General features: G+C 40.2%; 1 protein-coding gene across 1 annotated transcript in view; it reads left to right on the plus strand.

Moving 5' to 3' along the window:
- LOC145410127 (lachesin-like) overlaps positions 1-15000 on the plus strand; it is a 128305-nt gene that overhangs the window by 34766 nt on the left and 78539 nt on the right. The window contains exon 4 of the mRNA XM_080280325.1: positions 3741-3926. Coding sequence (XP_080136451.1) covers positions 3741-3926 — 186 coding nt within the window. The remainder of the gene's footprint in view (positions 1-3740; positions 3927-15000) is intronic.

Consider the following 15000-nt stretch of genomic DNA (forward strand, 5'->3'; position numbering starts at 1 on the left):
GCATGTAGGAACGAGTATGTTGAATGAGGCCTGGCTCGATTTAATATGGTTTGAATTGTTATAAAAGCTAATAAATAGTGGCGAAAAGTGAATGTCTTTAGCATAAGAACATTACTTTAATTTCAGTACTTTGTTTTGAGACATATGTAGTGATAGCCTTGCCGAGTCAGTGATGGAAAATTGTTGAACCTGTATGAGGTAACTATTTTTTTCCTCTCTCTCTTTTTAGTTTCTTCAGTATGATCGCGTCTATTTTTTTCCTTGTCTCCTGCCTGTCTTGTTCAACCCAAAATACATACCTCATATAGCAGGGGTTACAGAAGATTGTATTTAGCCTTTCCTGTTCGAACATTCTCTCTTCAGGTGCATAAACTCCTCTGAAGGCAGCACGAGTAATACGTCATCAGTGTGGGTTGGCTAAATAGTAAAAACATTACTGAAACATGTACCGGGGAGGCGAGGTGTCTGTTTTTCGAGATCTGATCCCAGTGCTGAATTAAACTGTCTGATAGTACTAACCATAACCATAGAATATAAACAATGACCACCGTATCGAAAGGGCAATACTGTAGAAAGTAGAAAAGATGATAATGTAGAACATGCTAAGTGGTGAATTGCTAGAGTCTGTAAAACAGGAATAAATCGGAATAATTGAAATAGGCTAAGGTAAATAGGGAACAGATTATGAACTTTATTGAACAGGGAATGTAATAATGTGGGCTGCACTAAATAGAGAAGTTATTATAAGCTGTGTTATGCCATAATCATCCTAATCCTGTTTCTCTCAAAAACATGAAGTTAGAATGATGATGATGATGATGATGATGATGATGTGTTAAATGGGGAAGTTAATACTGCAGACTATGCCACCCCTTCACTTCGATAACGTATAAATATATTAATGTTTATTCAGTTAGATAAAGATGTCTTGTACGGAAGTGGTTAAAGAAAGCTACATCTAACCCTTGCAGTTCGAAAGACTCTTCCAAGCTTAATATAAACGTCCTGCAGAAGCAACAACAGTATTAAAACTACGTACTTGGCCTGAAAGGACACAAACAGGAAAGGTATCTGAAAATACTTAATCCTGAGTGTAAAGCTTCATATATATATATATATATATATATATATATATATATATATATATATATATATATATATATATATATATATATCGGGAAGACAGCATTCCAGTTTATAGTAGTCCCTTGAATCAGGGACTTATTTAGTTAATTCTTGCTGCGTTCACACGGTTACAGTTATTGTTTAAAAGACATTCTTTAAACTGGAAGGGTTAGATATATCTGTCATTAGACCTTAAGCAGCAAGGGCACACTCCTCACCTGAGTGATGTGTGTGGCAGTGGCAAAACTGAAATACGGCAAGACATCATCGGAGAGAAGAAATTACATCATGAAGGTAACTTACAAGTACACAGTAATTTAGTCATATGAAGTAATATGGTTATATGGCAGTTAATAATGTAGAATGAAACAAGTGCAGATCTTTATAGTATACATGGTGTGAAATAGACAAGATAATATTTTCATGATATGGTCTTACAGATTACAGCTAAGCGGTAAGTAATACTTTTAAAATTCTGATAATTAAAAAATTTACTCTAGGTTAGTCATTAAAAAGTTTAAAATTATTCCGTAAATTATGAATCATCTTCATGTGTCTTTTAGGTTTGTAAAATTCATTGATGACTCACCATTTACATAGGTTCCGGTATAATTGTTTTTCCTTTACCTCTGGCATTCATTACAATTTTTGTGTTATCTTCTATTCAAAGGCCTTGGTAATTTTCCCCAATTGTCATTTTCTTATTTTCTAACATTTTGATATATATATATATATATATATATATATATATATATATATATATATATATATATATATATATATATATATATATATATATATATTTTTTTCAACATTTCTATGATATCTGACTAACATTTATGAGAATTATTTTCTCACAACATTAACTTCTGTCCCTTAGATACGATTTGTGTGTATACCTCCCATCATGTTTTGGTTTATCACTTATTATATATATATATATATATATATATATATATATATATATATATATATATATATATATATATATATATTTTTTTCATTCAGTCCACTCAGATTATTTATAATTCCTTTTTTATATATAAGCTCCACTATCTGACTCATGTCTATCATAGTTTACTTCCTGTCATCGCCCCACATTATTAACCCACTGGAAACGGTGACTCCTGTTACATTTTCTTTTTTTTCACTGTCAGACGATCATGTTCCAGTTAAGAGAGACTTTTCGGTCTGGAGGGGTTAGATACAGCCTTTATCATCCTCTACCCTGCCTGTGGGCTCCTAAACTCAGTTAAATCGTCTGACAGAAGGAATAGTACAATGTAAATTCATCATCGGACTGGAGAGATGAAATATGTTCTCCATTTCCACCCCTTCAGTCACTTCCATTGCTCATAATGCAGATATATGTCCATTCCTTCCCATTTCCACCCTTTTGGTGGCGCATTATCACCCTTTTTTCGTACAGCATTCTCCCATTCCTTCCCTATTCATCACATTCTGTTAACAACTTCAATCTGTAGACGTTTTTGATATTTAGTTCTTGCTACTGTTAACACAGTTTTCCTATCTTTGGCGAAAACCTCTGACAAATAAGGACTGATGAGTAAGTTCCATTAAACTCCTCCAGTACGACAAATTTTTCCCAAATATCCAGGTAGTAGTTAAAACAAAAGACGTCTTCAGCTTCAAGGAGCAAATCTTTGAGACACTGGGCCAGATCAGTTATATTTGAGAGCGCAAAGATGTGAACAAGTCCCCAGTGTTTGACGGTAATAACTGATGCAGTCATAAGAATATTACACTTCTGAGTACACCTTGTAGCATGGGACACAGGATGATCACATCCAACACGTATAGGCGTTCCATACATGACCGTTCAAATCGAGGGGCTTGTTTATATTTTTGTGCGCTCAGTTCTAGCAATACGGTCTTTTTTTTTTCCTTTTTCAGTTTCAGGAGTTTTCATTCATTCACTGTTGTCAGCAATTATTATCAAACATCCGAGCCATACCACCAGTCTCTTCAAACCATGCAGTCATCCACTCCCCCGAACTTCTCTTGCACCCCATAGTCAAACTCCCATCATTTTTCACTTTCATTAACCAGCACAATCATCCACATCTCCCCCATCGTTCTTGAACTCCATCACCCATCTCCTCTTCGCAACGCCCTTCCATGTAAGATGTATCAATGGGTGAGAGGATGAAGATGATAGTGAATGATGATGACTGCGTCTCCCCATTCCTCCTTCATCCTCCCTTCGCTTATCGCAACACATGGTATGAGTGACTACAGGTACGATTCGCTAAGCCAACTCACCCTCTAACCCTACCCCTACCTCTACCTCTTGGAAGAAAGTCTTAGTCAGAGTTTCACATTGAATAGCTATCTTATGTCCACCTTTCATCCATCGTCCTCTCATCCATTCACACACGACCAGTCAACTTTGCCACTAACTTGCTAACACATGCATCTACCCACATCTGTAACAAAAAGTGTGATGGGCGAAGACTGGCACCAAGGCCATCCACGCATACTGTACATTATCACCCACAAATACTGGTCATTCATCACCCTCGCATTCATTCACAGCCAATCATATATGCTACTAACATTCTAACTCCGACACCTACCCACGTGCGTACCAACAGGTGGGGTGGGTAAAGGCTGACACCAAGGCCATCCAAGCCATCCACAAGCACGTAATCACTCACAACTCTCGTGTGTCGGTCAGCCACAGCGACCACAACACCTGGATGCTGCACATACGGGGTGTACAGGAGGAGGACCGTGGACCTTACATGTGCCAGATCAACACTGACCCCATGCGATCACAGGTAAGGGGAAATTAACGGGAATGGAGAGAATAGGTACTAATGGAATTTGGAAATAATGAGGGTTAACGTTCCTCATTCATAGTAATGATCTCTTGTCTGTCACCTACAATCCCAATTACTCACATGCAAATGACTCAGCGCTTCACAGTTCCTTTACACTTAACCACTCATTCACAAAGCTTGACATCTTTAACTTCCAACGCAGCACACTAATCTCCATAAATCAAGATTTACCTAAGGTCACTGAATGAGGAAAAAAAAAAAATCTCAATGCTAGGAAAACCAAACATTTCCAGAATATTAAGACAGATATTGCCAAATACCTACATTACCTTCAATGCAACCAACATTTCTATCTCTAAGCGTATTGAAATTCTCGGTGTTTCACTTAATACCCTTAGCTGGACCTCTCACGTTAAATCAGTTGCTAAAACTGCCTCAGAGAAACTTGAAGCATCGTATGAAATCGGTAACGTCTTCACTGACGATCAGTTACCTGCAGTTTACAAGAGTCATGTGCGCTCTCAGCTCAGACATTGTTCACCCTCGTGGAGTGGAAGTGGAGAGGTTACACTGAAACAACTGGACAAATTTAAGAAAAAAGCTATACGAATAATTAATAACCCAGCAATTACAAATGAACTACCTCCCTTACAAGCAGAATGGAATGTTGCCTCCCTTGCGTGATTTACAGATACTTTTATTGCAAATGGTTAGACGAGGTTGCATCCGCACGCCTTCCTCAGTGCAACACGGGCATCTGGTAACGCTCATGACTTGCCTGTCACATTGCCATATTGCAGAACTTCTGTCTGTCAGAATTCGTATATCCTCGAACTGCTTCCCTCTGGATCTCGCTTCCACAGATTAGTTTCCTCCCAAATTTCAACCTATAATAGTGCCAATCTAATTGTTACAGATTTTAAAAATGAAAGGAGGCCACCTCTATTCTGATGTATGGATTTTTTTTTTTATTAAATATGTTTTTCTTTCTTCTGTTCATCTTCTGTAAACACACACACACACACACACACACACACACACACACACACACACAGGGGAATAATGAGCAATGGAAGTTACCTGAGAAGGGGGAAATGGGGATGGGGAATGAAAATTCATGGGGACCTTTTTTTCACAGTTTTAAGTCATTATTCATCCCCTTCCTCATTTTCTCTCTCTCTCTCTCTCTCTCTCTCTCTCTCTCTCTCTCTCCTCTCTCATTTTGTTCTTTCCTCCCTCTCATTCTTCATTCCTTCGTTTCACTCTCATATCCTCCCTCTCACTCTCCTTCCCTCCCTGTCTCTCACTCTCTCTTCTTCCCTCTTACTCTCCACATGTATAATTAAAAGACAGTAAACAGGAGGCTACATAGTTATTGAAAAAATATGAATTTAGCCTAATTCTGTTGGTTAGCTCATGCTGTATTTATTGTTAGTTGCGTTTTGTTGCTTGGTTTCTTGTTCAGCTGTGGCTGGCACTTCTGCCCTTCAGAGTGAACCGATTCCGACCAAACTTGGATACAATGACCAGCCTTTGACCTAGTTCTATCCGCATGGATTTGGTTGCTAGACCACTACTCGTTGCCTAGCAACTGCCGAAAAATCGCTTTCTTTGTGCTTACCACATTTTGAGCTGTAGAAGCATTACTAATGGGCGTCAAAAGCTCTGACTTCTTTAGGCGTAATCTTGAAGTCATTCGCTATTGGAAGTGTGACATCTATTTTCCTCTCCTCTATTTTTTGAGTGGCAACCATGCGCAGATTGGCCTCAGCGTCCCTAGCAACCAGTACCAATTTTCAAAAATGCCCCCCTAGTTCCCCAGCAGCTCCATGGAATTAAATGAAAGTTTGCATGCTTATAGACACTGACATGTATTACAACTTTCTGCTGTACACTTATATGCTACATTCGCCAGGTCAGGGGTCAAAGGTCATCAAATGGAAAACGGAGAAAGTAGCTAAAATCACGACTATGCTTGTGCGGAATGCTAAGGTTCCGAAGATTATTAAGCCAGGGCCATGATTCTTGGAAGGAATGTTGCACTGGAGAACCTCCATATAGAAATGACTTTTAGTGTCGAAACTCGCTTCCGGTCGCAGGCAGTGCCACCTATAATTTGTACCTCGGGTGGGCCATTCCGCGAATTTCAAGTCTTCTTGCTCCACAGTGGGTGGATGAAATCGAATGAAAATTTGCATGCTTATAGACATGAATGAGCACTACTTGGTCCGCTTAGAGCTGGCCATGGTCACCTACCGGTTTGTAAATACAGAAATTAACTGACAAGTATTTTTTGAATCTCCAAGGGATGCATGCATCCCCGGTTGAGAAGCACTGCTTTAGTTTGACAGGAGACATAAGTTCCCGTGCGGTCCACTTAAAGGCACAATTAATTTCCAAATGGTACAGTATTTAGCGTCTTTGGGACATCGTCTTAAAGGATTTTGATGGTGCCAGTGGAAAAATATCACACGGGATGTTATTAGCATGTTTTCAAGACTTTATAAGTCTTAGTGTTGATATTACAATACTTTAAGGGGATGAATCGATTCCCGAGGTTCTGAAACCGATAAGAGATCAAGACCACATGTTTCAGTCCAAGGACAGGGTAATTTTTCTTAAAAAATAATCGTTTCATTTTCATTTTCCAACTTTTTTCTTCTTCCTTTTTCCCTGTTCTCTGTCTGTCTGTCTCTTCTTTTTTGTTTTTTTACTTGCTCTCATAGATATAATGAGAGAAGCTTACAAAATGCTTTAGTGTTCCTAACTAACGCATCCTGTGCGGATAAAGATAACATTAACCTCCATGACGTTGACCATTACATGTGTTACAGGTTGGGATTATTAGTGTTGAAAATAATAAGTAAGCTTCTGTCACCGTATATATGGCAGCTGGGAAAAAATAATACATGTCAGATAATATAAACGGAAGCAATTTTTTCATACAAAACAATCTTAATTCATTATCATGCAACATGACGATGACCTTAATTTCCGTCTAAACTTCCACAGTCAATTTCATGATCCTATATATATATATATATATATATATATATATATATATATATATATATATATATGTATATATATTGTTACGGAACAGAGAAAGATAATGTACACTTTAAGTGAGAATACTAAAAATCACTACTGTCCCATAAAGTTCCAGGTTCAAAACAAAAGAGTTAGATAAAATTACAAACTAACAACAAAACATTCAGGACTCATAAGAATAATGTAATGGCAAAAACAGGTTAAATATATGGTTAACTGCAATAGCCTCTATTAACACGAAATTAGCATGAGTAAATTTATCTAAGTCAGCCCTGATAAAATGAAAATACACTGGGTAATGCTCAGTTAATGCAAGATAAATTATTACAGATACAAACTATTATTAATGATAGCTGACAATAAGAACTTTACATGAATTACAAAAACCTTACTAGGCCTAAGAATCAACCTTATGCTACACAGTACAAGAAAAAATGCAACAACAGTTATACTCAAATTACACAGCTGCTAGATGGTTGGAGACTTCCTGAGCACTCACAACAATAACTGTACAGGGGAGGACAGAGATGTGAACAAAATGAGGAGTAGATCTAAGTGGCAATTAACGTAGAGACTGAGCTCATTATATAGGGGCCGGCAGAGCTTGATACAACTTGTAAGAAGGACACGCAAATGAAGCCATGGGGACAAAGAGTTGACAATCCCGCTCTGAACAACAGAAAGGACGACTTACTCTACTATAACGGTAGAAGGGGGGAACTGAGGCAGAACACGCTCGTGATCAAACATGCAGCATACTGTGCGTTAAAATTACACAAAGGATGATGAAATCATAGGCTATGTAACACCTCCCCACAAAGAAAAAGAAATTTACAAAGGAAATTTCTTATTACTCTAAAACAATCTGTCTAAAGTCTAGATAAGCAATCTGCAATAACATTTTCTTTCCTAGTGTTACAAAACATGAGATCTCCCTAGCACGTTCAGTCATAGGTACTTGCCAGTATCCCTTTAACAAATCAAACTTACTTATGTACCTAGCCTTTCCGATCTTGTCTATGCAATCTTCCACGCGAGGGAGAGGGTAAGTGTCTGTTTTGGTTATCTGATTAACACGTCTGTAGTCAATGCAACGCTGCTGTGACCCACCTGGCTTAGGGACTAGAGTGACAGGAGAACTCCAGTCGCTCTGACAGGGCTCAATCATCTTGTGGTCCAACAGGTAGCCAAGCTCCTTCTGGATGACAGGAACTTTCACTGGGTTCACACGGTAAGGAGGCAATTTAATTGGCTTTGCGTCTCCAACATCGACATCATGCATCAACACAGTGGTTCTTCCTGGAGTGGCACGGAACACTTGCGGGTACTCCTGCAGTAATGCCGAAAACTCCTGCCTTTCCTCGGGAGGTAGGTGAGAAAGCTTAGTCTGGAGATCATTCACGATATCAGGATTCTTCCCCAAACTATCACTCAGGCTCATGCTGCATGGGAGAGCTTCACTTGCAGACTCGGGTGGAACAGCTACAGTGCAGACTTGGTTATTTTCGTCCCGCCTGTGATATAACTTTAGCATGTTGATGTGACAAAGTTGCTTGTTCTTTCTACGATCTGGTGTGGCGATGATATAGTTGACATCACTGAGTTTCTTCTCCACGAAATAAGGACCACTAAACTTGGCTTGAAGAGGTTGCCCATGAACCGGTAGCAGAATCAAAACCTGATCTCCTGGCTGAAAGTGGCGTAACCTGGACTTCTTATCATACCAAGTCTTCATCTCCTGAGCAGCTCCTAAATTCTCTCTCACCAGCTGTAAAGCAGTGGACAGCCGTTCTTTGAACTTCATCACATACTCCAGCAGGTTGACGTCATCTTCCTCCGACAGCCAGCATTCCTTGAGTAGCTTAAGGGGTCCTCTTACTTCATGACCAAACAGTAGTTCAAAAGGTGAGAAGCCCAGTGATTCATTTGGAGATTCTCTTGCAGCAAACACAACAAATGGAAGACCTTTATCCCAGTCTTTCTGATGTTCCAAACAGTATTTCTTGAGCATCGATTTGAGTGTTTGATGATATCTCTCCAACGCTCCTTGGGTCTGGGGATGGTAAGCTGAAGACGTGATCTGGGTGATGCCCAACTCTTTCAGAGACTGCTTGAAAACGTTTGACATGAAATTACTTCCCCGGTCTGACTGTACCTCCTTGGGCAGACCAAACTTTGTGAAGAACCCTAGCATTTCCTTAACCACGTTCTTTGCTGAGATATTTCTAAGTGGAATGGCTTCAGGATAACGAGTAGCCATATCAATCAGGGTCAACACATAAGAAAATCCTGAAGAAGTCTTAGGAAGAGGGCCCACAATATCCACCAACACACGGGTGAAAGGCGCCTCAAAAGGAGGAATGGGAACTAGAGGTGCAACCTTTTCGGTCTGATTACACTTCCCCACAACTTGACAGGTGTGACAAGACTTACAATACCAGGAAACATCCCTGAAGATACCTGGCCAGTAGAAGTGTTTCAAAATGCGTGCCACAGTCTTCCTCACTCCAAGGTGTCCTGCCAAACTGGAATCATGAGCCACTCTAATGATATCCTGCCTACAAACACGAGGGATGACAACTTGATGTACAACCTCCCATTCACAGTCGGCTGATACTGTTGGGGGTCTCCACTTCCTCATAAGTACTCCTGACTTTATATAATAACAAGTAGAAGCACCAGCTGACTCTTCCTCACTGCAAGCAGAGTTAGCTAGACCTTTCAACTCAGGGTCAGCAACCTGCAACTCAACCAACTCTTGACGAGACAAATTATCAACACTACGGGGTACTGCCTCATCTGGTGAGTGATCCAAATTAGCAAGAAAAGTGTCAGCTAGGATAACATCATCATCATCATTACCCTTTAAGTCACCAGTAACTTTAGACATAGCCCTAGTGACAGCACATGCAGGGAACACATCAGGGACATCACAATCCTGGGCCGCAGCCACTGGCTCACTAGACAACTGAGGAGCTGGACACACTTGACTTCCACCAATATCATTTCCAAGTAAGAAAGTTACACCTGACATTGGGAGTGTCTCAACCAACCCAACCATAACGGAACCATTAACAAAACCAGACTCTAAATTCACTCTGCACAGAGGGACAGAGAAGTAATTATTCCCTACACCTTGTAAGATTACATTTTCATCAGAGGAATTAACATTAGAGCCTAGAACACTGGTCAGCATAAGGGATTGGCAAGCACCTGTATCACGATATATTTTAACTGATTTCCTGTCATTACTGTCCAGAGGACTGACAAAACCATCAGACAGGAAATTAGCACATGAACTCTTGAGAGTGTCACCCACGTTACTGCTTAAAAGAGGAGCTCCATCATGAGAAATTAAGTTACCCCTCAAAGCAGGTTCAGTTAACTCGGTTAAAGAATTCTGGGAACTCTCAAGAGTGGACACTAGACCAATTGACTGAATATTTAAAGACTCCTTTTTGTTCACATCAAGCTGTCTCCTGAAACATTTCTCCGTAGTATGATCAAGCTTACTACAATAAGTACATTTACTTTTCTGAAATCTAGAGGTGAAGCTGGTATTTACTTCCTGAGAAACATCATCTTTATTCTCTTTCCTGTTACCTGTACTCTGAGTAGAGGCAACGTACTTACTCTCAGCTTTCCCTTTTTCTCTAGAATATCTCTTGTGAGTGAGAACATATTCATCAGCTAAAACTGCAGCATCAGACAAATTATCTATTCTTCTCTCATCAAGATATAGGCTTACATCTTTACTAATACACCTCTTGAAGTCCTCCAGCAAAATCATCTGCTTAAATCTACCAAAATCAGAATCCGCATTCTTAGAATTTAACCACTGCTCTAACAGATCTTCTTTGATTTTTGCATACTCAACATGGGATTGCTTATCTTGCTGATAAGTTGTCCTAAATTTTACTCTATAGGCTTCAGGAACAAGCTCATAGGCCTTAAGAATCAAGCTCTTAACTACATCATAATTATCAGATTGATCCTGAGGCAAAGATGCATAAGTTACTTGAGCTTTACCGGTGAGAACAGTTTGAAGGAGTACTGGCCAATACTCCTTGGGCCAATTAAAACCTGTAGCTACCCTCTCAAACAACTGAAAATACTTTGTTAAATCAGATTCATTAAAAGGAGGGACAAGTTTAACATTTTTAGCCACATCAAAATCATCAGAGCTACATGATCCAGTTCCACATTGTTTCATGCGATACTCATGGTCTGCCTGAATCCTGGCAAGTTCAACTTGTGCCTGTATCTATGCCTCCTGAATCCGAGCCTGAGATTCAGCCTCCTTAGCATTTGCTTGAAATTCAGCCTCCTTAACACAAGCCTCCTTAGCCTGGGACTCAGCCTCCTTAGCAAGTGCTTGAAATTCAGCTTCCTTCACACGAGCCTCCTGCAGGGCTAGCTGTAACTTAGCTATTTCAATCTGCGTTTGCTCATTTGGAGGAGTTACATTAAACAAGCTTTCATTGATCATGTCAACAATTTGATCTTTAGAATAATGATAGCGAACAGCAATTCCCAATTGTTGAGCAACAAGCTTAAGTTCATTCTTTGTTCTGTTTTCTACATCCAACACTGTTTGCACATTTGACAAAAAATCTTTGGCTTCATCAAGTGTAGTAACAGTAGACATCATGAATAAGTAACAGTCACAAAATATCAAGCAATATCCTTATGATAATATCCTGAATATCCTGATGAGAGGTCGCCAAAATTTATGTTACGGAACAGAGAAAGATAATGTACACTTTAAGTGAGAATACTAAAAATCACTACTGTCCCATAAAGTTCCAGGTTCAAAACAAGAATTAGATAAAATTACAAGTTAAAGTTTAATGCACAAACTAACAACAAAACATTCAGGACTCATAAGAATAATGTAATGGCAAAAACAGGTTAAATATATGGTTAACTGCAATAGCCTCTATTAACACGAAATTAGCATGAGTAAATTTATCTAAGTCAGTCCTGATAAAATAAAAATACACTGGGTAATGCTCAGTTAATGCAAGATAAATTATTACAGATACAAACTATTATTAATGATAGCTGACAATAAGAACTTTACATGAATTACAAAAACCTTACTAGGCCTAAGAATCAACCTTATGCTACACAGTACAAGAAAAAATGCAACAACAGTTATACTCAAATTACACAGCTGCTAGATGGTTGGAGACTTCCTGAGCACTCACAACAATAACTATACAGGGGAGGACAGAGATGTGAACAAAATGAGGAGTAGATCTAAGTGGCAATTAATGTAAAGACTGAGCTCATTATATAGGGGCCGGCAGAGCTTGATACAACTTGTAAGAAGGACGCGCAAATGAAGCCATGGGGACAAAGAGTTGACAATCCCGCTCTGAACAACAGAAAGGACGACTTACTCTACTATAACGGTAGAAGGGGGGAACTGAGGCAGAACACGCTCGTGATCAAACATGCAGCATACTGTGCGTTAAAATTACACAAAGGATGATGAAATTATAGGCTATGTAACAATATATATATATATATATATATATATATATATATATAAAGTTATCATCAGTGGTTAAATATTCATCTATCTATCTATCTATAGCCCGACGCCCTAATCCCGCAAAGGGTGGTCGCATACAAAACTCCTCCAAGTCGCTGTCACCCACCATTTGACTACCCTCCCCCCAACACACTCCCCCCTCCCTCATATGCCTCTCAACTCCATCCCTCCACCTCATCCTCCGTCTACTCCTCCCTCTCCCTTCCTCCACCTCACCTACATATGCCCTCTTAGTCTTTCATTGTCCATTCTTTCCACATGTCCAAACCACCTCAGTGTATTTCTCCTAATCTTCTCAACCACATCCACATCCACCCCACAACGTTCCTTCACTTCTTCATTCGTCAACCTGTCCCTCCTTGTCACTCTACATGCTCCTCTCAAGTAACTCATTTCCACTGCTCTCACTCTTGACTTGTTCCCCTCTTGCAAGGTCCACTCCTCGCTTCCATACGTCAGGGTAGGGATCACAATACTATCACACAGTGACTTCTTCCATACTCACCTCCCTATTTCTCATCACTGCTTTCAGTGAACCAACAACCTTCCTTCCCTGCTGTACCCTTTCACGCACTTCATCCCCCAACATTCCATTCTTACTCATCACACTACCCAAGTACTTGAATGCACTCACATCCTCCATATCCTCACCCTCCACCCTCACTGTGCATTCTGTGACTTCATTCCTCTCAAATACCATAACTTTCCTCTTGTTTACATTAAATTTCAGATTCTTCTCCCTACACACTGTCCAAATTCATTCACCAAACCTTGCAACTCCCATTCATCTTCATTCAACAATACTGTATCATCAGCAAGCAGCAACACCGGAATCTTCCAGATCTCACCCTCACTCATTAGGGCCACCCCCACATCCACTGCCCTACCTTGCACCTCCTTTACAACCCCATCCATGTATATATTAAACAGCCATGGAGACATCACACAACCCTGTTTCAGTCCCACACTAAGATAAAAGAACTCACTCAGCTCATTATCCACTCGCACCGTAGCCCTAGCTCCTTCGTACATACTCTTCACAGAACTCAATAATTTCCCCTCCACCCCATATATTCTTAATACCTTCCACATACCTTGCCTATCTATTCTGTCATAAGCTTTCTCCAAGTCCATGAAGGCAGCATACACTTTCTTTCCCTTCCCTAGATACTTCTCCACTAAACATCTTAGAACAAATATCTGATCTACACACCCTTTTCCCTTCCTAAATCCCCCTTGTTCTTCTCCAACTAGCTCCTCTGTCATATGCCTAACCCTATCAATGAGTATTCTACCATATATTTTTCCAGTCACACTAAGAAGGCAAATACCCCTATGGTTACCACATACTTCTCTCCCCCCTTTTCCTTTGTATAATGGAACAGTTATACCTGATTTCCAGTCCTCTGGAACCCTTCCCTCTTCCCAAGCCAATCTACACAACTTATACATTCACTCCACAACAATCTCATCTCCATACCTCGGCATTTCACCACACACTCCATCAATTCCTGGGGCCTTTCCCATGTTGATCTTCTTCAATGCTTCCACTACTTCCGCCCTACTGATCTCTTCCTCCCTCCTCCCATCTCTGCTTCTCCCAGTTATTCCCCAACCACTTATACTCGCACTGCTCTCACTCTCTACATTCAACAAATCCTCAAAGTGCTCCTTCCATCTCTTCAATTTCTCTCTCTTCTCCACCAACAAATCTATTATTCCTATCTTTCACTCCCCTACTATTTCCCCTTTCACACTGCCTTACTTTCTTTACCTCCTTCCAAAACAATTGCCTACTCTCTCTCCATTTCACACTCAGATTCCTCCCAAATTCTTCATCCACTTTCTTCTTACTCTGCTTCGCCATTCTCTTCACCTTCCTTCTCCTGCTTACATATACCACAGCTCGTTTCACCTCATCATTCCACCATGCTGTCCCTTCCACACCCCTGCATCTCCTCCTCACTCCACAAACCACCTCACACGCTGCACCTATCTCCTCCGTGAATATCTTACATACGTCTTCTACCCCTTCCATCTGCTCTAACTCATACCTTCCCAATCTTTCTTCCACTATGCTCTTATACTCTGCCATTTTCTCCCTATCTTGCAACTTCTCCACTCTTCTCACAGGAGTTGCTTCCTCCTGTCTTCCCCTTCGTCTCCTCAACCACTTTCTTTGCAGCTCTACCTTGGCCATCACTAAGTGATGATCCGAGACTCCATTCCCCCACCCTCTCCACACTCTTGCATCCAACACTTGTCTTCTCATTCGCTCATCCTCACACACGTAGTCTATCATTGCCTTTCGTTCAACAAGTTCACCATCCATCCTCCTCATTACTCTCCATAATTTTCGGTCCATATTCAAAACCTTTGTGGTGGGATCATATGCTGAGTCATGACTCAAAATCAAGTTTCAGGAGCAACACGGAAGCTTCTGTCATCATATTCATAGGA

Source organism: Coenobita brevimanus, chromosome 84 (assembly GCF_032717465.1).
Source record: "Coenobita brevimanus isolate Jiangsu-jjx chromosome 84, ASM3271746v2, whole genome shotgun sequence".
Classification (NCBI taxonomy): Eukaryota; Metazoa; Arthropoda; class Malacostraca; order Decapoda; family Coenobitidae; genus Coenobita; species Coenobita brevimanus.